At 39.9% G+C, this 27582-nt stretch overlaps 1 protein-coding gene across 1 annotated transcript; it reads left to right on the plus strand.

Annotated features, from left to right (window-relative positions):
* The first annotated feature begins 1019 nt into the window (after positions 1 to 1019).
* Positions 1020 to 27306, plus strand: SULT1C4 (sulfotransferase family 1C member 4). Its single transcript, XM_003804667.6, has 7 exons — positions 1020 to 8295; positions 11552 to 11677; positions 12172 to 12269; positions 12888 to 13014; positions 13211 to 13305; positions 15992 to 16172; positions 17121 to 27306. The coding sequence occupies exons 1-7, from the start codon at positions 8127 to 8129 to the stop codon at positions 17231 to 17233; spliced, it is 909 nt and encodes a 302-aa protein (XP_003804715.1). The 5' UTR covers positions 1020 to 8126; the 3' UTR covers positions 17234 to 27306.
* The last annotated feature ends 276 nt before the right edge of the window (positions 27307 to 27582 follow it).

Raw genomic sequence — 27582 nt, forward strand, 5'->3', positions numbered from 1 at the left:
AGCTTGAGATGAGTCACCTGGGGCCTATAAATATCGATATAGCATAAGCTTGAGATGAGTCACCTGGGGCGTTACATTTAGTATGCTTTGTCTGTTTTGAGGGCAACAGGGTAGAAAGGTATGAATGTAACTCACTCCTTCATTTATACTTAGCCATATTGTCTACTATGTATCAAGTATATGCTAAGGTAATGAGGAAGCAGAAAGAAATAAATCATAGTGGTTGCCCTTGTGAAGATTATGACAGAGTGGTGCGAGGCAGCAATGTGAACAAATAACTGAACCTCATGTAATACATAATAAATAATAATATTAAGTATATGATCTTACCCAATGACACTATCCCTGTCCATTCCCTGCCCTGTTCCTCCTCCCATCCCAATGCACAGTAACCTCTGGAAGACAATACCTGGAGGCCTAGGGCTCTCAATAAAATGGCTATAAAAACTGTTATAGGTGGACTCCATGATATTATAACATATTGTTATTCTGTCAGCTTTTAGCATACATGTCATTTGTGAGCATCCTTAGTCATCACAGAGGTCAAATCAAGAAGTAAGAATCTTTGTGAAAGGCAGCTGTTGATACTTAGGGCAGTGGCCAAATTTCCTGCATTCAAATACCAGTAATGTCACTGATGGGGTGTATTACCTTGGACAAGTTACTCAACCTCTCTGTTATTCTGTTGTATCTTATATAAAATGGGAAGAATATTAGTATCCACTTCAAGTAGATGTTGTGGACAGTAAATGAATTATTACATGTAAAGAGTTTAGGAAGACACCTGCAACATTGCAACCCCTCCTCAAAGAGATACAATTAACACAGAGGTAGGAATCCAAACACCAGACTCTTCTGATCTCTCATTCATTTGTCCAGAACAAAATTACAGAACTTTCCTAGCTCATGTTTCCTGATATATTATGGTGACCTCATAATAATTCATTTCTCACTAAGATGTTAGAAGAAAATCAACTTTGAGACACTTTGAATCTCCAAAAAAGTTTCCCATTATATTTAAATTATAAACTGTTCTAATTTTTAAATAACTTTCATATTATAAAATAATATATACTTATTGAAGATTCCAGATGTATATTAAGTTATATGTCATCCCATCTTCTAGAGATAACTTTAATGTTTCAGCATACATTCATCAAGCTTTTCTACACTTTTTTTTTGTTTTTGTTTTGTTTTGTTGTTGTTTTTTAGACAAAGTCTCACTCTGTCACCCAGGCTGGAGTGCAGTGGCGCGATCTCAGCTCACTGCAAGCTCCACCTCCTGGGTTCACGCCATTCTCCTGCCTCAGCCTCCCCCCGAGTAGCTGGAACTACAGGTGCTCACCACCATGCCTGGCTAATTTCTTTTTGTATTTTTAGTAGTGGGGGTGGTTCACCATGTTAGCCAAGATGGTCTCGATCTCCTGACCTCATGATCCACCCATTTCGGCCTCCCAAAGTGCTGGGATTACAGGCATGAGCCACCATGCCTGGCCACTACACATGTATTTTTATGGTAAAGTATTTTTTGTTGCTACGTTTTAAGTACCATTGCAGGCTGGAAAAAGTCACTTTGTAGTGGTTCAGAATGAGCAATTAAATGACTATGAAAAGGTCTGACTGGTATTGTACTTTCTGCAGGGCTCTGAAAAGTAAAGCTAGATGTCAAGACAAGTGATAAAGACTACCTCATCACTCACATTGACCAGTTACAATGTAGCCAAAGAACATTTTGTTTTCAGTGCAATTAATAACCCATGTGGTTCCTTGTAACACTTTTTAAAATAATAACCTAAAGTAAAAGAAATATGCATTAATTTTCTCTCTAATGGCCTTTCTAAACCTCTGTGAGGCCCTAATTTGATCATGGCACAGTCCTTCCTGATCCTGGACACATACCCAGGACCATTTCCCTGCAATTCCTAGTCCAGAATCCACTACTAAGAAATCCCAAATGTCATCCTTCAATGGTATGATTTACTAATGAGATGTAAAAGTTAAGGATAATACAAGTTTTTCATACAGCTAGGTACATTCAATTTTCTTTTTACCCTGAGATTATGCTCTCACACTTGATGTTAAAATGTCCTTCTTAATGAAATGGAAGTGTGATTGTAAATTTTTTTGGAAATATCCTTACTTGTGAAAATAAACATCAGGCCCCACGTTTTTTACATTAATTTATGAAATACATAAGTCAGTGAGCCTCCCCTTAAAAGATATCTTCTTTTAGTAGTGCTTTTACATTTTAGAAATTTCTTTTTTTTTTGAGACAGTCTTTCTCTGTCACCCAGCCTGGAGTGCAGTGGCACAATCTTGGTTTACTGCAAACTCCGCCTCCCGGGGTCAAGTGATTCTCGTTTCTCAGCCTCCCAAGTAGCTGGGATTACAGGTGTGTGCCACCAAGCCTGGCTAATTTTTGTGTTCTAGCAGAGATGGGGTTTTACCATGTTGGCCAGGCTGGTCCTGAACTCCTGGCCTCAAGTGATCTGCCCACCTCAGCCTCCCAAAGTGCTGAGATTACAGGTATATTTTAGAAATTTAATTGAAAAGAAATGGTAAGAGAATATGACATACATGAGAACTGCCTAGATACCTTATTATTAGTGACAATGCTGCTGTTGTCACTATGGCTACATTCTTCTCCTAGGGACATGGAAAGATTGGACATCCCCACCTCTGAAGTTAAGGCATGCCAAATGGCCTGCTTGGCTAATTAAATATAAGACAAAGTTATATGTATTTCTCATGGGTAGAAATGTTAATTAGAGCATGGCTTACTTTTGCCATGCCAATCAGCAACACTCCAGATGGGGCAGGGTGTCAGGCTAGGTTTCACAGTGAGAAGCCTGTACTAAGGGATCAGGAACAGATCTCAGGTGACCCATGATAGACAGGCAGCACAAGAGAGAAATAGACTTATGCTAGTAGCCACTGAAACATCAGGACTATTTGTTACCAATACTGAAGAGTAGAATTGCTTTTCAACAGAATAAAAAATCTGAGGATATAAATTCCCCTACAATTTAAAAAGAAGCAAAAGATATGAACACATGCTTCACCAAAGAAGGCATGTTAATGGCAAATAGGCACATGAAAAGATGTTCAATCTCATTACCCATTAGAGAAATACAAAGTAAAACCATAATGAGATACCACAGAACACTTATCAGAATGACTAAAAAAAATACGGATGATACCCGAATACAAAAATACAATTTAACTGGATCTCTAATACATTAATAGTGGGAATACAAAATGATACACCTACTCTGGAAAGTAATTTGGCAGTGCATTGATAACATTAAACTCACACTTACTACGTGGCCCAGCAATCACACTTCTAGATATTTACCTTGAATAGTGGTTGGCAAACTACTTCCACGGGTCAAATCCAACTTTTATTTTAAGAGTGTGGTAAAACTGGGCGCAGTGGCTCATGCCTGGCTGCTTCCTGCTGGTTGTCTGCTCTCAAACCCTGTCTCCTGATAAGATGTTATCAATGACAATGCGTGCCTGAAACTTCATTAGCAATTTTAATTTCGTCCTGGTCCTATGATCTCGCCCTGCCTCCATTTGCCTTGTAATATTTTATTACCTTGTGAAGCATGTGATCTCTGTGACCCACACCCTATTCGTACACTCCCTCCCCTTTTGAAAATCACTAATAAAAACTTGCTGGTTTTGCGGCTCAGGGGCATCAAGGAGCCTGCCGATATGTGATGTCTCCCCCGGACACCCAGCTTTAAAAATTTCTCTCTTTGTACTCTTTCCCTTTATTTCTCAGATCGGCCGACACTTAGGGAAAATAGAAAAGGACTCATGTTGAATTATCAGGTGTGGGTTCCCCCAATAAAGGTGGTGCCATCTCCACAAAACAAGCTGGGTGAATCTCCAGGCCCAGAGGAGAGGCTGGCAGAGATGCTAACAACTGGAAAGTATGAAGTTTTCCCCATGAGCCAGGGAAAAGAGGCAGGTGGTCACCCAGCTCATGTGCAATTCTGAAAGGCTTTCTGCTTCAGGCATGTTTCTAATCCCACTGATTGAGCTCCTGGAGTTTTTCTGTTTTGGAGTTAGACTTGGCCAGAACTGCTCCCCTACTTATGGTTGACAGATGCAATACAGGATGCCAACTCACATTTGTATTTCAAATAAACAACCAGTGATTTATTTTGAAGAATAAGTATATTCCAAATATTGCACAGAAAATGCATGTACTAAAAATTAATTCACTGTTTATCTAAAATTCAAATGTAACTGGGCATCCTGTATCTATATTTGCTACAGCTGGAAGCTCTACGTGACCCAGCATTTGACACAGCTTTTCATTTTTCTGAGAATGTAAGGGGTTCTTAGGTTATGTTTTAAGGAATTGTCTGAAATTACAGATTGCCTACATCCTTGCTTCACCTCACTAAGTGCTTACAGTAACCTCCAATCTCTGAAGCTGATTAAAGTATTATAGCAAAGAGTAATATAATTCATTTGAGTTTCATTTTCTCCCTACTCAGCTTCTGGAATAGTGTACTGCAAATAGAATGGCCTTAAGGCCATCTAAATAGAGGAAGGGAGAAAAGAAGTTATGAATAAACCATAGATATTTATCAATATCTGAACAATCTGGATTTGATTCCAGTTTTAATTATGTGGACTTGTTAGTTCTTCCTCGTGCTTCAGTTTCAAGTATTGAACAACAAATAAGTCATTTACAATACCTCTAAGCTAAATATTGATTCAAAGAACAAAGACCATTACAATTCAACTTTTTCAACACAGGCTTAGCTCACTCTCCAATGGGTATCTTTTTTTTTTTTTGAGACCGAGTCTCGCTCTGTCACCCAGGCTGGAGTGCAGTGGTGCAGTCTCAGCTCACTGCAAACTCCACCTCCAGGGTTCAAGTGATTCTCCTGCCTCAACCTCCTGAGTAGTTGGGATTCCAGGCGTGCACCATCATGCCTGGCTAATTTTTCTATTTTTAGTAGAGTCAGGGTTTCGCCATGTTGGCCTGGCTAGTCTCAAACTCCTGACCTCAGGTGATCTGCCCACCCTGGCCTCCCAAATGCTAGGATTACAGGCATGAGCCATCGCGCCTGGCCGGGTGTGTTTTAAAACAGTGTGCCGAGTCAAAACGTCTTTTAGACATATTCCTTTTTTTAAATTTTATTTATTTATTTTTTTTTGAGATGGAGTCTCACACTCTGTTGCCCAGGCTGGAATGCAGTGGTGCGATCTTGGCTCACTGCAAGTTCCGCCTCCTGGGTTCATGCCATTCTCCTGCCTCAGCCTCCTGAGCAGCTGGGACTACAGGCACCTGCCACCATATCCGGCTAATTTTTTGTATTTTTAGTAGAGACGGGGTTTCACCGTGTTAGCCAGGATGGTCTCAATCTCCTGACCTCGTGATCCACCTGCCTCGGCCTCCCAAAGTGCTGGGATTACAGGCATGAGCCACCACGCCCTGCCTACATATTCCTTTCGTAAAAAGCAAACAGAGACCTGTTTAAGGGTAGTAACCAGCATGCTGGATTTTACTAACAAAAAAAGAGTTTGGAAACCCCAGTTACAAATTTTGCAAATGAATCACATTTGAGGCCTGAACAAGTTAGTAGTTTGCAAAAAGGACATCTAAAGCACGTTGAGAGTTGGAATCTCCTCTCCATGCTCAGAAGCAAACAGTGACAGAGTTGAAAGGGAGATTCAGGGAAGAATTAGAGGGGGAGAGTATATTAGCTTTATCTTGGGTACCCAATATATCCCAAGACTCTAGGATGCCTTATTTACATCCAACTTTACATTAACCCTGTGAGATTAATAAAAAACGAAAGGCTCAGAAGAGATAAGTATTAGAAAAGTTACACAGCTATTAGGGGGCAGTTTAAATTCAAACCCATATATTTAGAATTCCAAAGCAATGCTTGTCAAATGTAGACTTAGCACCAACTTTATTCTTATAATCACTAAATATATTGATTTAATTCTCCTAACCTCATGAGAAAGTACTATTGAGTACAAACATCAAGTGAGAATAAGAGCAGTGTTTGTAGTCAAGATCACTTTTCAAATTATTTGGAACCTCCCATCTTCCCTGGATCTATTTTCAATCCCAGTCAGTCATCTTTGGGTCCAGAAGCATATCCTCCCCCATCTCCCAGCCCTCCCCCTCTAGCACACAATGCACTAGAGAAAACTGCTAAGGCATTGCTGAATATCTACCACTCTACTCTGATGGCACACAGGGCCAAAAAGGCTATAGAATAAAATCTAACTGAAAAATTATAGGTGATTTTTAAAAGTCTGTTTAAATGCATATGCATCCCAGGCATTCCACCTGGCAGTCTCTGTCTCAAGGGCCCATCCACCTCACCATGGTCTGGAGGGAGGGGATGAGGAATAGGGAAAGCCAAAGAATTGATCTTTTCTGAGTTTGCAGCCAGAACATGGGCCACAGAGAAATGGTGAACAAAGTCACCCATTATTATTAACAGCTACGATTTATTCAACATTTCCCTGTTGCCAAGCATTAAATAAGCTGTTTTATCTCCCCACAACCATGAGGTAGATAATGTTAAGATCCCCAATTCAGACCTGAGGAAAAGCGTGATATGAAACAGAGAAAGATTCTGTAACCTGCCATTGCCCACAGCTACTGGGAGTTGGCATAGGATTCAAATACAGGCAGCCTGACTTCTCTCTGAAGGATGTCAAGCCACAGCCACCATACTCACCTAGTCCCCACATAATGATGGCCCAAGGAACTCGCTTCCTCAATTTTTGCTTAGTTTTACTCATTCATTCTTTCGAGAAATAGAAGAATGCCAGACACTAGGCATACAGCTATCAAACAGTGAGAAAACAACAGGCCCCATTTCATGTGCCTTAGAGTGTAGTGAAGGAGACAGAAAATGCCAACAAGTAAACACGCAAAAACTAACTGTCAATGGTTGCTCTAAAGGAACACAAAGTGCCATGAGCAAGGAAATAGGAGGGACCTACTTGAGATGACACAGAAAGTCAAAGAGGCTTCTCCAGAAAGGGGGCATCAAAGCTGGGACACGAATAAAGAGAATCAGACAGCCAGACACACAAGAGCCGACAAGATCTCCAGAAGGAGTGCTGCCATGGGGAGCAAGTGTGGCATGGCCCTGGGGTGCAGGCCAGGCCGGGGGCAGGGACTGAAGCAAGTTGTGAAATTTCTGATTATCAGGGGCAGAATGGATTCCTAAGGCAGCCACTGTCTTCTGTTAACTCTGGAGTTTTCTGCATCCCTTTTGCTTTAAATGAGGCATACATGTTTTCATAGCTGTGATGAAACCCCTACAAAGGAAGGAGACTTCTCCAGTTTAGCATTATTTATTTTACTCTTAAAAAATAACAAAGCTGACCCTGGCAGATGTTTGTACTGGGAGATTCAGATCCATCCAGGCCCCCACTGTTAATAGCCCACGGGAAGTGGGAAGTCCCTGCAGTCTCTCAGGGAAGTCATTCTGTGTAGAATCTGTAATTTCACAGGCAAGTCCTGCAACTTTTTAATTGTTTAAAATTCCCAGAAGGAACAATTACTGAAATTATCTATGAAGGGTTTAATGGACACAGAGATGAGAGCTATAAACAATGTGATACTATGTCCTGTTAACTCACAGAGAACGGAAGGGCTGGAACGGGACCCAGCCAGCAGGGTTTGTGACCGCCTCTGCTGTGACGCCACAGCCTGGTGAGGAGGGGGCTGTAGTTCCTCAGGAAACTCCAGTGGACAAATTCATAAACAAGAGCTCCAGTTCCCTGGAACCTGAATCGGGAGGCCTGCAGCTCACTTTCTCCCTGTTTGCTGGCCAGCAGGGTTTGTGACCGCCTCTGCTGTGACGCCACAGCCTGGTGAGGAGGGGGCTGCAGTTCCTCAGGAAACTCCAGTGGACAAATTCATAAACAAGAGTTCCAGTTCCCTGGAACCTGAGTCGGGAGGCCTGCAACTCACTTTCTCCCTGTTTGCTGGCCCAGACAGGCCTGTGCTAGAGGGCTGGATAGTGTGGTAGTGTGGTGGATAGAGTGCTGCCTCTATCCACAACGCAGCCATATGCTGACTGAAAGATAACTTTGTGTCTGGAAGAGCCCTCTGATTTCTTACACTAATGGCCTTACACGAGATGGAGGATTTTACATTTGATGGAACAAAGCGCTTAAGTGTCAACTACGTGAAGGGAATTCTTCAACCCACAGACACCTGTGACATCTGGGATAAGATCTGGAACTTCCAAGCCAAGCCTGATGACCTGCTTATTTCTACCTATCCTAAAGCAGGTAGGTGGAAGGGCTTGCAGGGGAAGGGGAAGAGGAGAGTTAGGAAGGTAAGTGGGAAGTATGCATTAGTCATGAAATAAAGAAGTTGATCTGGCAAACTCTACTGGACAGAGTGATATGGCTAAGGAAAGTTACTAGTGGAAACTGAAGCTGTACCGAAACATACTAAAATGACATACAAATTTTTAGAATTCAATCTTCCTATGATGCTATAATGTACTTTTTTTTTTTTTCCACTTTCCCAGGAGAGAGTGAAAACAGTTAAGAGCAAAAGGGTAGACTTGTTTATTTATTCGTTCCCAATCTAGGCCCTTATTGTAGATCTTGTAAAAAGCTGCTTTGAGTGTGTGAGCTAGAAAGGGGATCCCGAGTCTGATTTGGGAAAGAAACAGGGGAGCTTTGGTTCTGCAATGCTGATATCACCTCAGCAGCCCTCCCATCTCAGGGTCTGAGAACCATCCTTCTGATTTCCACCTTCCTTTGTGGTAAGTTGTGAACCAACTGCCTTATCTCAACAATCAGTTTAACAAAGTTGTCTGTAAAAGTAGGACTAGCTTGAGCCGAGCCACCACGTCATAAAAATTGGGTGATGATGAGGTGGAAATAGTTCTCTATAAATATCTTTGCATATCTACATATCTACTAGAAATACATTACTGGGTCCACACACAAATTGTATATACATTTGCTCTTTGCAAAATCAAGCTGTCAAAAACTCTTGTTATACACACACAAACACACACACATCAAAAAATCTAAACCTCAGTATTTTCTGAGACTGTTCAAAATCCTCTTTTGTTCTTATCTCTCAAGATCCTGACAGAAGATTCTGCAGGCACATGGAGGCCTTGGTCTCTTCTTTGTCCATCTGTTTCATGTTGGTCCTGATTTCCCAATCTTACTCATTAGGAGCCCATTCAGGATCAAATTTTTCTGAATGTAAATTTCTAAAAGTAGCCACTGGTGAGGATCACATCTCATCATCTTAATTTCACTGACAATTCCACTTGATTATCAATTCAATACATAAATAATCTTTTCTCTATCTGCCAAACGCAAGTACAAAGATATGGTTCATTTAGGTTTTTCATGGCATTAATGAGGTTTAAGCAATTCAAAAAGCACACTAAGAAAATTAAATGCTTGCCATCTAAAGTAATATTTAATCATAATTAAAACCATATACATTAATGAAGGCTATTTGATTAGAAGGAAGAAGAAACAAGCATAGATGGCAAAAATAGTTCACCCTAAATTTTTAAAAGAATAATACTCTGAATGACACAAGAAAAAAATACATCATAGAATCACTGACCTCTAGAGAATAAATTGAGAAGTCATTCCACTCACCCCGGAGCCTCTAGCAACATTTGAATCTGCCCTCATGTTGGCTCATGTCTATAAATTCATTCAATTCATTCATTATAGACATTCAGTGTTATGGCTATAAATTCCCATAAAACTAGTACAAATGGCTGGAATATTCTTTGCATGGATAGCTAAAGATATCTTGGCCCTTTGTCCTGTAATAAAAGTTGCTGCCAGAAAATACAGGAGACCAACTACTATAAAATATAAAATGTAATTTAATTTTTTTCTAACCTATGCCCTTATTCTAGGCCTTTAAAAGCACTAAATTGAGAATATGGGAAAAAGAATCTATAGAGTTTCAGCCAGATAATACAGGAAAGATCAACCTAGATCAGGATTCAGAAAGCCATCCTGGCTAGGCATGGTGGCTCACACCTGTAATCCCATCACTTTGGGAGGCCAAGACAGGGGGATCTTTTGAGGCCAGAAGATTGAGACCAGCCTGGGCAACATAGGGAGACTCCTATGTGCAAAAAAAAAAAAAAAATTAGCCAGGCATGGTGGCGTGCACTCACAGTCCTAGCTATTTGGGAGGTTGAAGCAAGAGGACCATTGAGCCCAGGAGTTGGAGGCTGCACTGAGCTAGGATCCCACCACCGTACTCCAGCCTGGGCAACAGAGCAAGATCCTGTCTCTGGAAAAAAGAAAAAAAAAAGCCATCCTAAAATAACTCAACATCCTCCTAACCTGGATTTTGCCAGAACATCTGGTGCAACAGATCTTCATCAAAGGGTGAAGATTATGTTGATAGCACAATATCACTGTATCAGTCAGGATCAGTGCAAGACACAGACAGACTGAAGCTGGGGGATACCATTCTACCTATGGCCACAGTGGCAGTGGTTGGGTCTAGGGCACTGGGCCATGGAACGTGGAATGGTCTCTGCAAAATTTCTATCTGCTGGGGCTACTATCAGCAGCCACCACCTCAGGAAGGATGACTTCTATCTCCCCACTGCCTTCCAAAACTCAGGCTAATGCATCTCACTGGAGGGATCTAAATAGCCTTCAGAATCTTAGTGGCAAAGGAGTTTAGGGAAGGCCTTTTACAGCCTTTCAGCCCATGAGATATGGGGGAAACAGAGAAAGGTGAAAAACTGAATACTAAGTGCTAATGGTCAATATCAAGTTCAAGCCCTAATGTAATGGTTCACTCATTCAGCCAACAAATACTAAGTGTCTCCTATGCTATGCAACTGGGAAAAAGAGAGTTTGAAAACCATGTAGTCATTTCTCTATAGCAGATCACAATTTGGGGAGAATGTCCTTTCTAAGGACAATACAGCTAAATAAATAGAACAATAATAACAATCCAAATTAATAGTTGTGACAGAAAAAAAGAAATGTATATTTATCAGTCTAATGTCCATTCAAAATTGGAGTATTTTTTAAAAATCATATTATGATAATAAGATATAAATAAGGAGTGCTATCTTCTGAATCCCATTTAAAACCTAGCTTTTAAATTCACATAGATGGTCCAGGCATGGTGGCTCACACCTATAATCCCAGCATTTTAGAAGGCTGAGGCGAGCAGATCACTTGCGAGCAGATCACTTGAGCTCAGGAGTTCCAGATCAGCCTGGGCAACATGGTAAAATCCCGTCTCTACAAAAAGTACAAAAATTAGCCAGGGGTGATTGTGCCTGCATGTAACCCCTGCTACTCAGGAGGCTGAGGTGAGAGGATCGCTTGAACCCAGGAGGCAGTGAGCCAAGATTGCACGATTGAACTCCAGCCTTGATACAGAGCAAGACCCTGTCTCAAAAAACAAAACAAAACAAAACAAAACAAAAGACATAGATGTTCTAACAAGTATTTGATCATATTTTAAGGAATGTACTATACTAGATGTCTATTCATCTTCATTTTACGTGCACGTAAGGAACAACATGGACTCAGGAGATAGTGGAATTAATACAAAATGAAGGTGATGTGGAGAAAAGTAAACGGGCACCGACTCATCAACGATTTCCTTTCCTCGAAATGAAAATCCCATCCTTAGGATCTGGTGAGTATAAATAGCCACACTTCACTACAGTCCTAAAATGCACTTAGGATTTTTACTGTCTTTGCACCTTTTGAAATTATAGGCTTTCAAACAATTATTGGTGAGTTTCATGGTTTTGTCTTTTTTTAACTGTGTCTGGCCATTGTTATACTCCAGACATTTTCTAATGGAATTGCTGTTTATACAAAAGTGAGTTAAATTTTGTTTCTCTAGTTAGAAATTAATTTTACTTCAAAAGAATAAGCTCAAGTAAGATAATCCTGGTGAAAGGGTTTGAATTTTTTAGGTTCTTATTTATTTGGATGACTGTTATGGTTAGGAATTGTTCTAGTCAAAACATCTATTCATAGGCTAGACGTATTCTCTCACACCAGATCTACAGTTACAATGCTCTTATAGATGCTTTGAATTGTAGTAGTAATAATGGAAGCAGCAAGACTTGGAAGCAAATAGAGAAAAAAATCGTAGAAATTGATCGAAAACCAATTTTGCAGGTTTGGAACAAGCTCATGCAATGCCCTCACCACGGATCCTGAAAACACATCTTCCCTTTCACTTGCTGCCACCATCCTTGCTAGAGAAAAACTGTAAGGTAAAAAGCAAAAGGAATTCAGAGTTGTACTCCTTAAAACAACCTTAGTCTTCCATTTCCTCTTAAAACACTTCACTTGTTAAATATATATATATATATATATATATATATATATATACCTCTTCACAATAATCAATATGCAAATTAATATGAATCCTAGCCAGGCACGTTGGCTCATGCCTGTAATCACAGCATTTTGGGAGACTGAGATGGGTGGATCAGTTGAGGTCAGGGGTTCAAGACCAGCCTGATCAACACAGCGAAACCCCATCTCTACCAAAAACACAAAATTCACAGGACGTGGTGACACACGCCTGTAATCCAAGCTACTCAGGAGGCTGAGGCAGGAGACTCGCTTGAACACAGGAGGCAGAGGTTGCAGTGAGCCAAGATCGCACCATTGCACTCCATCCTGGGTGACAGAGAAAGACTCCATCTCAAAAAAAAAAAAAAACAAAAAGTCTCCCATAACCAGGATGACAAGAATGCAGCCTCAGAAAAAAATGAACTGTATGAAATGTATCTACCCTAACATGACTTGCCTGGGCAGTAACAGCAAAAAAAGAAAAAATTCCTGTTTTTTTGCTTCTTCCCTTCCCCTCCCCTCATCATTCCCAGATAATCTATGTAGCAAGAAATCCCAAGGACAACATGGTGTCCTATTACCATTTCCAAAGAATGAATAAAGCACTTCCTGCTCCAGGAACATGGGAAGAGTATTTTGAGACTTTTCTGGCTGGGAAAGGTGAGAGAATTTAGCTTTGTTTCCCTTCCTTTCTCAAAATCTCCAAACACCCTAGAAGGAAAGAATCTTTTCTTTTGACCAGCAGGGGCTCTGCCTTCTTTAATGGAACACTCTCACTTCTCTTCAGGAATTCTCCTTTCGGTGGTATAATAGGACCTCTGTGACTCATTGCCCTGTTTTCCATCCCATCCTCCAGTGTGCTGGGGCTCCTGGCATGAACATGTGAAAGGATGGTGGGAAGCCAAAGACAAACACCGTATTCTCTATCTCTTCTATGAGGACATGAAGAAGGTGAGCACAGTGCCATCTAAGGTGTACCCACTGGACCATAAAACATTTAAGTCATCATGTATTGACCCCATCAGGGACTCAGATTGATGCGGGGAACCGAAAATTGTTGCACTTCATTGGTTACAGCTGTCATTTGTCAAAGTGCGCATGGCTGATCATGAGTTTAAGTATCACACAGTCTCACCTGCAACTTCCTGGTGCTCCCAGGGATGCTGCACATTTCCCTTACAGGCAGGTTATTACACAATATGGATGATGTCATTTTCTCCCTTGCATGTCTATTTTAAAATGCAGTTTAGCAGGAAAAAAAATCCTAGCACATTTTGGTTTCTTTGGTTTTTGGTTTTTTGTTTGTTTGTTTGTTTTTTTTTTGAGACAGAGGAGGAGTTTCACTCTGTCGCCCAGACTGGAGTGCAATGATGCGATCTCAAGTCACTGCAAGCTCCGCCTCCCGGGTTCAAGAGATTCTCCTGCCTCAGCCTCCGGAGTAGTTGGGATTACAGTCGCCTGCCACCACGCCCAGCTAATTATTTGTATTTTTAGTAGAAACCGGGTTTCACCATGTTGGCCAGGCTGGTTTTGAACTCCTGATCCCAAGTGTTCCTCCCTCCTCAGCCTGCTAAAATGCTAGGATTACAGGCATGAGCTACCATGCCCAGAGTTTTTGTTTTTTTATTAGCACTGACGAACATAATACTTTATTTATTTAATTAATTAATTTATTTATTTATTTTTTGAGACAGTCTCACTCTGTCACCCAGGCTGGAGTGCAGTGGCGCGATCTCTGGCTCACTGCAAGCTCCGCCTCCCGGGTTCACACCATTCGCCTGCCTCAGCCTCCCACGTAGCTGGGACTATAGGCACCCGCCAGCACACCCGGCTAATTTTTTGTATTTTTTACTAGAGACGGGGTTTCACCGTGTTAGCCAGGTCTCAATCTCCTGACCTCGTGATCTGCCCGCCTCGGCCTCCCAAAGTGCTGGGATTACAGGCGTGAGCCACCACGCCCAGCCAATAGCTTTAAGAAACTTTAAGAAGTGGTGCAATGGAAAATACTAATGATTTAGATTCAAAATTATTGAAATCAAGTTCTGTCAATTCTTGGTAAAGACACTTAACATCTTGGGAAATTAGTTTTCTTAAATGTAAAAATGAAGATAATAATATTTACCCATTCAAGATTTATTTGAGGACTAAATGAGATAATATCAGTGGATGTTTGTTGTAAATAATCATCTACTCAGCTATTTTCTGTGACCCCACTAAATACAGAGATCCATACAGAATTACAGTGTCTGTTCTTGAATTGGTCGTTGAAAGCCTTGATACTCAACAGGTGCTTCACAGACTAGTTGCATGAGCTACTGGAGCCCGCTGTAGGCCTGCTAAGTCTGGAGTTTTATAAAATTCCCAGGAGATTCAAGCACACATCACCATTTAGATGCACTTCTCTAAGGTTCAATCACTGCTGGGCCTTGTGATATGAGTGAGTTCTACAAAATATCAAAGGAGTGGAAAACACAGACTATTTTCATGTGGTTTTTAAAATAATTGTTATAGCTCTAGGATTCTCAGAAGCATGACCAAAGAACCAGCAGAACAACCTATGAGGTTATCAGTATAAAATTCCCTCCTTCTTTGTGTTTACTTTGTTTTTACTTGGTACAAAAGTGTTGTGCCACCATACGAAGACTGCAGGCAGATGATGTTTCCCTATAGCATGTATCATAGCCATGTCAGAGAAAGGATATGTCGCTGGGAATGGGGCTCTTTTGTTTAGGTAGACCCTAGCGTATTATGCATGCCAGGAAGAAACGTTATCGAAATAGGTAATCTAACCTCAGAGTCCCTAAAACTTTTAAAAATATTGCTGTGATCTTGTTCTTGAATGTCCCCTCACTGTAGTTCCCACAAAGCTCACAATTCTCAGCACTCTCTGATTCCTAGCCTGTGTGAGGTCAGTTAAATGAAACATTTTTGACATACAAGCTTTTAAAGCAGAAGCCCGCTATAGACACAGTGGTCAGGGTAAGCGCTTCCACTTTCCTTCCCCACCCGCCCTCTGCTCCTAGAGATGGAGGAGTCCCACAGCCACAGTGATGTCACAAGGTTGTATGTCCCTTTGATGCGAAATCAGTAGCTACACTGGAACTCAGCTCCTCTCAGTTCCACTTGACTTGGTGGTCTGGTACCAGAGTCACTAGCCATGAGTGCCTCTTGAGGCATGCAAAAAAAAAAAAAAAATTCTCTCCTCTCCTCCTGCCATCACTGCAGTCTGGGGACATTTCTGTCAATGTCAGAAACAGGATGTAGCTTCCTCTGTGTCAGGTCTTAAATCTTCTGCCCCTGTGCTTCTGAAATGCCTTGAGCAGGGCTTGTGGACATAACCCTGACACATTCCCTTAGTGAACCATTCACTAGGCACTGTATGTCATTGTCTGGTGAATGTTTCACTAACCCTACCCAGTTGATTACATATTAAGGGGAAAAAATTATTAGTGATTCCAATTACTAAAAAAAGAACAATATGGGTCATCACGTTAAAATGAGTCACTTGAGCATTTGTTAAGATTTGTTTTTTATTTTAGCTCGTAATATGTTACTGGTTACTGTCATTAATCCATCACAATATTCTTTTTAAACTAATTCTATTAAATCATTACTTTTCTTTTGACTCTGATCATAGAACCCAAAGCATGAAATTCAGAAGCTGGCAGAATTTATTGGGAAGAAATTAGATGACAAAGTTCTAGATAAAATTGTCCATTACACTTCATTTGATGTCATGAAACAGAATCCAATGGCAAACTATTCATCGATTCCTGCTGAAATCATGGACCACTCCATTTCTCCATTCATGAGAAAAGGTTTTTATAGTTTATTTTCATTATAATCTTAAAAGAACTGTCAAATATTTTAAAGCATTTGAGGAGTTTTCTTTCCTGTGTCTAGGAAAAATAATATCTGTAATAAATGATTTGGGGAAAAGAAGTATTTAAGAAGCCACTGATAAAATGAAAATCACGTTTAATTAGCCAATTATTATTAAGATTAAGAGAGTAAGATTTGATGTCCAAATCCAACCACTTATCCCCACTTTCCCTTAAGAGTTCTGGCTAATAACATGAAAATATATAGAATTAAGTCAGATAGGGCAAAGAATCCATTTTATAGACAGTTCTATGCTATCAGATTCAGTTATTCAAAGGTACTTACTGAGGGGCTTCTATGTGCCAGGCACTGTTCTAGCCACTGTTTGCAGCAGTGAACAAAACACAAAAATTCATGCCTGCGTGGAAATTATATTCTAGTGATAAGCAAAATAAAGAATACATAGATAGATAACATTAAGAAAAACGAAACTGGGGAAAGGTAACAGGGATTCCAATTAGAGAATTTGTGGGGGGAGGTCTTATTTTTTCTTCTTCAAATGGTACCTTGGGCCTCCCAGAAATAGGCCCTTCTTGGTCAGTTTACAGCATGGGAGCTACAGTCATGAGCACCCACCATGCTTCAATGTGCAACAGGGCACAGGGAAAGACAAGAAAGCCCTTCAGGCCTGCTATTGTAACATGGCGGTCTCGCCCACCCACTAATGCAACCAGGTGGCAAGAGGCTCTCCTTGTCTCACAGATCAGACAAGAAAGTTGTCTTCTCTTCAGGATAAGGAAGTGACAGGATAGCAAGAGAAACGTTTTGTCCAATACTGCCCTTCCTAGAACATGGCATAGAAATCATCATACAGAAACAGGAGAATAGGGAAGCACAGACTCTTCCAACAGCTACTGACCCTCTCCCACATAACTGTATTTCAGGGGCAGTGGGAGACTGGAAGAAACACTTCACTGTGGCTCAGAATGAGAGATTTGATGAAGATTACAAGAAAAAAATGACTGATACCAGACTAACTTTCCACTTCCAGTTCTAGTAAGGAAGAAAAACAACTGAAAATGTTTTAGTTTATTACCCAGTATATTTGGGTAATAATGAAAGTTTAATTCTCATAACAAATGATATCAGATTCCAGTTATCAGAATAGTTTATTGTGTTTGCTCTTATTCACTCTACTAGAAAATTATTTTAAAAGGCTGGAGGCAAAGTGGTGACAGGCAGCAGGGTGGCGACATGGAGAGAGGGAAGCTCAATAAATCACTAGGTACAATCCTGGTATCATTGCCAATTATCATCATATTTACATTTTCTACAATCATGTGCTTATTAACATATTGGAAATGCTTCAGTCCTCACATGATAATACACTAACATTTTCAGATTAAGTTTTGGTTCAAGTTAATTTTTTTTTTTTTTTGAGACGGAGTCTCGCTCTGTCACCCAGGCTGGAGTGCAGTGGCACGATCTCGGCTCACTGCAAGCTCTGCTTCCTGGGTTCACGCCATTCCCCTGCCTCAGCCTCCCGAGTAGCTGGGACTATGGGCGCCCACCACCACTCCCAGCTAATTTTTTTTTTGTATTCTTAGTAGAGACGAGGTTTCACCGTGTTAGCCAGGATGTACTCGATCTCCTGACCCCATGATCCACCCGCCTCGGCCTCCCAAAGTGCTGAGATTACAGGCGTGAGCCACTGTGCCCAGCCGGTTCAAGTTAATTTTTAAATGCATCACTAACGTGTAAATAGTGACTGTTTGTTCCAGCAATTTTTTGGTGGTGAAGTAACCATCAAGTGATTCAGGTTCCTCTTGGAACCCTCCAAGAAAAACTTCAGGGTCCTAGTGTAATACATCTGTCCCCATCTCTCACTGGCGTATATATTTAACTGGACTCACTCTCCCACCCTTAGCTAATGCTACAATCCTGGATCACCTCTTGACTCATCTTTCCCATTGCCACCACAATCCATTCTAATCTGTCAGCAAAATCTGTCAGTTTTAATCTACGAAATCTCTTACAATATTTCCGTCTAACCATTCCTTGTTTTCCTTCTATTTCTATAGCCACCCTTCTGGTTCAGAAACCTTTTACTTCTTGCCTCAACTAGTGTAATAGCTTCCTAACCCATTTCTCTCTATTTGAGACAGATGGCAAGGTTATTTTCCTTAAAAAGACTCTTATTATGTTGTTCCTTAGCTCAAAATCCTTCAATGACTGAACTTTCACTGCCTGAAAGATAAATCCCAAGATTTTAGCCATGCATTCAAGAGCAGCTATAACCATGACTCCAGCCTTCACTTCCAGCTTCACCTTCCAAACCACCTCCATATTCCAGCAAATTAGCCTACTTACTGGGTCCTAGTCACATCTTACCACTTCCTACCCTCCCAGTTTTATTTATACCAAGCCTCCTCCTGAAATTTCTCTTCCTTTCTTTCTACCTATCCAAGACATACCACGTGCTTCAATAACCAGTCCCTTCCTCCTACAAACACTACAACCTGGAAAGCACTCTTGCTTTTCTGAAGTCCTCTATACTTAGTGTAACTCTTCTGTGATGAAGATTAAAGTGTATTATGGCAACTCTCATGTTTCTGTATTGTCTCTCTTTGCTTATTTTAATTTTTACTTTTTTTTCTCCAAGATAGGGATATTGCTGTATATTTCACTGCACGCCAAACAGTATATAAAACACTCAAATATAAATGGCTGAAAAAACATGTCAGGGAAATTTTTAAAAGCTAACTCTTATATTTCAAGTAGATAGTCCCCAAAAGCACGCTAATTTATAGCTATGATGTTCAATATGCTAGACACTAGTCACGTGTGGCTATTTAAATTTAAATTAATTCAAATAAAATAAAATTATAATTCAGTTCTTCATTTTTACCAGCCAACTTTCAATTGCTCAGTAGCCATGAATGGCTGGAGGGTATCATATTGGGCAGTGCAGATTCTAAAACATTTCTAACATCAGAGAACCTTCTATTGGACAAGATTTTTTTTTTTTTTTGAGACAGGGTCTTACTTTGTCGCCGAGGCTTGATTGCAGTGGTGTGATCACAGCTCATTGCAACCTCCACCTGCTGGGCTCAAGGGCAATCCTCCCACCTCAGCCTCCCAAGCAACTGGGACCAGAGGCTCACACTGGCTAATTTTTGTGGAGCAGAGTTTCAACCATGTCGCCCAGGCTGATCTCAAACCCTTGAGCTCAAGTGATCCTCCCACCTCAGACACCAGAGTAGCTGCGACTACAGACATGCACCACCACTCCTGGCTAATTTTTTGTTTCTGTCGTTTTTTTGTAGAGACAAGGTTTTGCCAGTTGCCCCAGGCTGGTCTTGAACTGCTGGGCACAAGCAATCTACCTACCTTGGCCTCCTAAAGTGCTGGGATTACAGGCATGAGCCACCATGCCCAGCCTACCTCTTACTTTCCTGAAAATCCCCTCTATACCCCCAGCAAGCAAAACCAATCTCTGTGGTTTAGTTACTTAGCTGCAGCCCCAACTAGACCAACTCAGTTTGGTCTTCACTTGGCCTATTCTCTCAAGTCTCTTGAAACTAGTGATTAGGATATTGTATTCTAGATCTATTCAAGATTATTTCCATTTCATCAGAGAATTAAAATAATGCATTTAGACTTTGTAACCTTTCTGATACATTGAGTCTGTAAATACAGGGTACACATTTGGTGTTTTGCCACACCAGAGCAATAACCTTTGACTTCTGTGGAGGAGGTCTGGACTTGAACCAAGAAAATATTAAAGGAAATCAAAGCTCATGTGTAGAGATGCAATAGGTAACCTACTGCAATAATATAAGTATTATGATTCTATGTAAAGTATTTAGAAACTCATACACTTTGGCAATGTTAAGAGATTTAATATGACTGAAAGGCCTCAGGAGGCCACCTCAATCCTATTTATTTCTGAATAACCAGTGGGAACATAATTTTAAAAATAAATACACATCATACTGTTTCAAACTTAAATCCAGCGTTTGAGAAATGAAAATTCACCCTATAATTAGAAATACCTCATGAAACAGAAAATTATATAGTAGATGGTTTCTGTATCACCTAACTTGAAGTGCTAACAGAAACAACAGCATACTCAGGTTGGGTGCCACTGAGAACAAAGGTGGCTCATTACAGCACCAGAGAAACCGCACTATTGGAGGCAAACACCAGGGAGAGCAAGACATGATGAGCTCCTGATGAAAAACAGACATATCTCTTTAACTGACAGTCTGTAAAGAACAGTAGAGGTGACCGTTTTTTCAAATGCCCAAATCTCAGCAAAAGATGACAAGGCATACAAAGACACAGGAACACACAGCCCAACCAAAGGAACAAAATAAATCTCCAGAAACCAGCCCTAAATGTTACAGGTAGTTAGACAGGCATGCGTGGGGCAGGAGAGACTTCTTCCCCTACCCACCAGGAACGTTGGGCCATCATCAGGTAATGGTTCAACAGTTCTCGCATTGCCTCTCTAAAAATGATCATTTGGCAGCCAGCACCAGGGAGAGACAATCTACTGATGGTCCACAGCTGTCACATTAAAGTGTTAATTGAATGCAGGCACCAGTGAGAAGCAACTTCCCAAAGAGATAAAAACACTTGAGATTGATATTAAAATCTCAGGAACTGGGCAAATGAGCCCAGGCATGCACATTAAGAGACAAAATGGCAGAGTATGATCTTCTGAGGGGACTCCACCAGAAAAGAGAAGAAAGCCTCAGATGGGGATGCATACAGCTTCCTAAACACACTGCTCATGCTCACTTCCAAGCATAAGAAGGGCACTATGCATGCAGGCAGCCCACCTGAAGGGAAGAATCATGGGAAAAAGAGTGCAAGATACCAAAAGTGAACCATCCTATAAAGTCCTAGGATTAAGGTTAAATGCCACACTTGACCTTCACAGTGCCTGCTTGGGTCTCTTCTAAGTGTACCTTCCTTCCTTTCCTGATCTAAAGCTTTTTAATAAGCTTCCACTCCTGCTGTGAAACTCGGTCTCTTTTTCTGCCTTATGTCCCTCAGTCAAGTTGTTTCTTCTGAGGAGGCAAGAATTGAGGTGGCTGCAGATCTGTACAGATTCACTGCTGGTAACTTGGATGCCTTCTGCCCCTAACATAAAGCAGTGGAGATCTACTAATTACCTAAAAGAGAATTTAACATTCAAAATAACCGTCGTAAAGATCCACAATGAGCTGAAATAGAACACAGAAAGACAATTAAATGAAATCAGGAAAGTGATGCATGAAAAAATAAGAATATCAGCAAAGAGATAAAAACTATTGTAACAACCAAACAAATTCTGGAGCTAAAAAATCAATAATCAAACTTGAAAATTCACATACAGTTCAAAAAAGCAGACTTCATTGGACAGAAAAATCAGTTTAATGCATATAAAGTAAGTGTGTGTGTAATGATGTCTTGACATCTTTAAAAACCTTCCTCTCTGGGGAAAGGCTGCTCCTCCTGGGTTCAGCCAATTCTTAGAAATAGCAAGGGCTCAGCCAGGAGAGTGGCTTTGATATACAAACTAATAAATCTAAAGCCCTAACTTCCCTTTCTAGCCCATATGCCCCAGGAGGTATGCTTTAATCATCCACAACCAGGTACCAAGTAACTAGGGACAAACCCATAGCTTAGATAACACCAAAATTACTCAAATAGTCAAACTTAAAATACTTATTCTGCCCTCCCTTTTGTTTCTCATGTAAACCCCAATAAAGACTCTAGCCAAACCTTCCCCTCATTCCCCTCATTCCTGTTTCCTGTCTCCTGCCTCCTGACCAAACAGATGACCTTGTGTGGCACACTGTGTCTCCTCTCCTAGCAGCTGTCAGTATAATAAGCCTTGTCTTCCTGAGTCTCTCCAGTCAGCTATACCTGACTGACCATCAAAGACAGAACAATCAGTGAACTTGAAAATAAGTAATTTAAAATTATTGAAGGGAAGAAATTCACTGAAAATAAGTAACTTAAAATTATTGAATAGAAGAAAAAAAGAGGAAGAATAAAAGTGAAGACAGCCTGTGGGACTTACAGGACTCCATTAGGAGGAATAAATATGCACTATGAAGTTTCAGAAAGAGACAACAGAAAGAGAAAGAGAGCTAATATGAAGAAATAATAGCTAAAAATGTTAAAAATCTGAGAAAAGAAGTATGCATACAAATTCAAGAGACTAAATGAACTCCAACTAGGATAAACTGAAAGAGACCTACACTGAAACACATTATGATCACACTCTCAAAAGTTACAGAAAAGGAGAATCTTTTCTTAAATTTTTTATTTTTCATTTTTGTGGCTGCATAGAAGGTATATATATTTATATATTTTTTATATATATTTATGGGGTACATGAGATGTTTTGTTTCAGGCATGCAATGCATAATAATCACATCATGGAAAATAGGGTATCCATCCCCTCTAGCATTTATTCTTTGTGTTATACACAATCCAATTATACTATTTGGGCTATTTTTAAATGTCCAATTAAATTATTATTGACTATAGTCATCCTGTTTTGCTATCAAATAGTAGGTCTTATTCACTCTTTCTTTTCTTTTCTTTTTTTGGACCCATTAACCATCCCCTTCTTCCTCCTACCACCTACTAATCTTACCAGCCTCTGGTAACCCATCATTCTACTTTTTATCTTCATGAGTTCCATTGTTTTGATTTTTAGGTCCTACAAATAAGCAAGAAGATGTGATGTTTGTATTTCTATGCCTGGCTTACTTCACTTAATATAATGACCTCCAGTTCTATCCATGTTGTTGCAAATGACAGGATCTCATTATTTTTGATGGCAGAATAGTAGTCTGTTGTGTACAAGAACCACACAGAAAAAAAGAATCTTGAAAGCAGCAAAAGAAAGCAATTCATCAGATACAAGGGAGCCTCTATCAGATTATCAGATTTCTCAGCAGAAACCTCACAGGCCAGAAGGAAGTAGAATAATATATTCAAAGAACTAAAAGAAAAAAAACTGCCAACCAAGAATACTATGTCTAACAAACTCTCCCTTAAGAACTGGAGAAATTAAGACTTTCCCATAAAAACAAAAGCTGAGAGCCCATCACCATTAGACTTTCCCTAAAGGCAATATTAAAGGCAGTCCTTCAAGTTAAAATGAAACAATGCTATCCAGTAACATGGAACTATGCAAAAATATAAAGCTTCTAGTAAAAGTAAACATATAGGCAAATATGGAATCCTATAGTATTGTATGTTGATATGAAAATCACTTTTATCAAAATCACTTGACATCTCAGGTCATTACAAAATAAGTCAGTCACTTGACCAGAGCGATAACTCAAGTATTTCAAAAAAAAGCAAAAATCTTCATTCTTTAAGAGAGGAATGTTAATTTTCCAAACAATAAGCCCTAATAAAAACAGCATGAAACCGATTAAATTTGTTTTTTAAAATGTATAAACAATCTTTAAGATTTTAATCTTGACTATAACTTCCACAAGACTTTTATAATCTTTATTAAGGAGTCAGTTAATGCTTCAAGAAAACCTTGTTAATCTGACATAGGGGCCTATATGCTGCTCTTGCATCCATGTGTCTTTGACATTAATGATTAATTAATAGAGAAACTGAAGGTATTTTATCCTCAAAATCAGCCCTTAAAATCTCACAAGCCCACCTCTTCCACAATAGTCCCTGGGCCTTGAGGAATTGAATAGTTTTAATTTCTGGCCCCGTGTTTCAGGAATGCAGTTTATTTTGATTGGCATCTTCAACTGGACTTGCAGATGGGGTTTAATTGCTGTCAAGGTTTAAAATTTAGCAGGACTTGGTGTTCTTTTAGACCCAGGAGTCAAAGCCCTATAACTCAATGTCACAAGTACATTAAAGGCACATACAGAAAGATACATGGATGTAATAACCTTAATTTTTTTAAATTTAATCTCAGTTTTTTCCTAAGCAAACCAAAACTTGATAATAATGGCATAGGAATTGTTTCAATAAACAATAAAATCTGTTAGGCCAGTTACCAAAAGGCAAAAGTAAAGACCTTCTGCACTGTACAGAAATTTTTGTTTTGTTTTGTTTTGTTTTGTTTTGTTTATGAGACAGAGTTTCGTTCTTGTTGCCCAGGCTGGAGTGCAATGGCACGATCTCGGCTCACCACAACCTCCACCTCCCAGGTTCAAGCAATTCTCCTTGCCTCAGCCTCCCGAGGAGCTGGGATTACAGGCATGCGCCACCACGCCCAGCTAATCTTGTATTTTTAGTAGAGATGGGGTTTCTCCATGTTGGTGATCCACCTGCCTCAGCCTCCCAAAGTCCTGGGATTAGAGGTGTGAGCCACCATGACTGGCCCATAACCTTTAAATAAGCTTTGAATTAGACAAAAGTTGTTCGCCTTTTTTAGAATGACACTTTTTTAGAAAGAATTTTTTCCTACAATATATTTTTATTGGAAAATATTCAAATAATGAAATATCTATTATTTAATTTAACTTTAGATTCCAAATTATGACGTTTGTCTACAAGTATTTATTCCATCACATTCACCTAATTATCTTTTTTTTTTTTTTTTGAGACAGAGTCTCGCTCTGTCATCCAGGCTGGAGCGCAGTGGCGTGATCTCGGTTCACTGCAACCTCTGCCTCCCGGGTTCAAGTGATTCTCCTGCCTCAGCCTCCTGAGTAGCTGGGATTACAGGCACGTGCCACCACACCCAGCTAATTTTTTGTATTTTTAGTAGAGACAGGGTTTCACCATGTTTTCCAGGATGGTCTCGATCTCGTGACCTCGTGATCTGCCTGCCTCGGCCTCTCAAAGTTCTGGTATTACAGACGTGAGCCACCGTGTCTAGCCTAATTATCTTATTTTAATCATTTACCTAGACTATGAAAACTGCGATAGTCATCATTTAAAGATATGCAACTGACCATTGCAAAATTATAACTGAAACAGTGAAAAACATGTGACCTAGCCAACTCCATCTTGCTTCTAACCTCCAAGTGTCCTTGTTCATTCCTAGACATGGGCCAAACTAACTTTGGGAGGAATTTAGTTTCTACTTTAGTTTTTAAACAAGATGATAACAGTCCTTTCCCAAAACAAACCTTACTGCCTATGGACTAAACTGCCTAAAGCCACACGATTAGAAGTTATAATAATTTAACTGAATAATTCAAGATATAGCTATTTTCCTTAAACCAATATCAATGTCTTATTTATTAAAAATTACACAAGCAAAGATCATTCTGTTTTGGGCTGGGTTTATAGTTTTCTAACCCTTATGACAAATTTTGACATCTTATAGTATTTGGCAGGGATAAGTATAAAATTGCTTGATCAATAAATGCAAACAAAAATATATGCTGGCAGTTCTTAAGACATTTCTAATATTACTTTACCAATAATTTTAAAGCCAACTTATTTATTAAAGTTATATAACCTTGAAAAAGCTTTTGACTAGTCTTTTCTTTTTTCCTGATAAAGTATTTGATTCAAGTGCTTTTTTAAGTCAATTAGAGCTCTTATATATATGTATATATATGTAGTAAAACACTGTGTACACAACACATAAATACATAGATGTATTAGGCATGACAATAGAAGTACATCTTATAGATTCATAAGAACCTTTTTTCTTATCTTAGACTTTCAAATTCTCAATAATCTGTTTGCTACCATAGGCAGTTGTCAGCTCAATAGCCCTAAATCTGCATATTGAAGGAAAACAACTTGTAGATAAAAACTCAGATAGCAAAATTTACATCTTAAAGTACTGAGAGAAAAAATCTAATGGTGCTAGAGAGAAATTAAAGATGGATACCAAATCAAACATAAAATTATAGAAATCTATCATAAGATTGTATGAGGAGACCAATTTTATTTAGCTAGGAACTTCCTCTGTTTTTTTTTTTTTTTGAGAGGGAGTCTTGATCCATCACCCAGGCTGGAGCGCAGTGGCGCAGTCTTGGCTCACTGCTAGCTCCGCCTCCTGGGATCATGCCATTCTCCTGCCTCAGCCTTCCGAGTAGCTGGAACTACTGGCGCCCGCCACCACGTCCAGCTAATTTTTTGTATTTTTTAGTAGGGACAGGATTTCACGGTGTTAGCCAGGATGGTCTCAATTTCCTGACCTCATGATCTGCCCGCCTAGGCCTTCCAAAGTGCTGGGATTACAGGCATGAGCCACGGCACCCTGCCGGAACTACCTGTCTTTTAACTGGATCTCTGAGCTCTGGGCAGAGCCCATACTGAATCCTGGGTCTCCAAAAATGGAGAATTATTATGAAGCTAGACCATGTGATGCTTTTACAGTGCACTTAAAAAAATTTTTTTAAACAAAGGCATTTCTAACTGTCTAAACTACACTCTTCCTTAAAAACCCAAGAGTAGCCTCTGTTGCAATAACTATTTTAGTCAATAAATCAGGTAACACAACACAAAAGGAAGCAATTTAAGAGCTGAGATGAATTTGTCTGCTTACGATCTCAGGGTTCCATAAGGAAAAATAGGTCTCTCCCCAAAGGGAGTCTGGCACATTCTCCATCTTCTTTAAGAAACCCTAGGCTATTATAAACTATTTTAAGTCCCTCATGCAGCAGAGGGCGCAAGAGAAAGGAGAGACAGCACCAGTAAATTTAGAAAACAGAATTCAGTCAACTGAAAAGAAGAAAACTTTCGCTCAAAAAAAGAACGAGGTCCTGGGAGAAAAAAAAAAAAACACTTGAAGGCCTTTTAAATACAAACACACACACATGCATGCACATACACACACAACTTGGATGTTATCTTTTAATTAAACTGACTTTTAACCACTGAACTCCTTTTAAAAAATCCTTTTAAGGCCAGGCGCAATGGCTCATGCCTGTAATCCCAGCACTTTGGGAGGCTGAGGTGGGTGGATTACCTGAGGTCAGTAATTCATGACCAGCCTGGCCAACATGGTGAAACCCCGTCTCTACTAAAAATACAAAAAATTAGCCGGATGTGGTGGCATGTACCTGTAATCGCAGCTACTCAGGAGGCTGAGGCAGGAGAATTGCTTGAACCCAGGAGACAGAGGTTGTAGTGAGCCAACATCACGCCATTGCACTCCAACTTGGGCTAGAAGAGCAAAACTCTGTCTCGAAAAAAAAAAAAATCCTTTTAAATCTCATTACCATATCTCAGCTAGAACAAATTGCTGCTATTTCAGAAGCACCAAATATCAAACCAGAAAGGGCTTAATTTAGGAAACAAAACCAGGCTGTCATAGTAGGAAAAAAGAAGGCAGAACCCTTAGCTATGGGACTGCACTGTGGGGTGACAGCCATTGCTATTTCAGTTTGGCCCGCCTAGATAAAAGGTGACCTTGTTATATAAATAAAGCCCCTTAAATAGTCAAAATAAAAA

This window comes from Pan paniscus, chromosome 12 (genome assembly GCF_029289425.2).
Source record: "Pan paniscus chromosome 12, NHGRI_mPanPan1-v2.0_pri, whole genome shotgun sequence".
NCBI classification, from domain to species: Eukaryota; Metazoa; Chordata; class Mammalia; order Primates; family Hominidae; genus Pan; species Pan paniscus.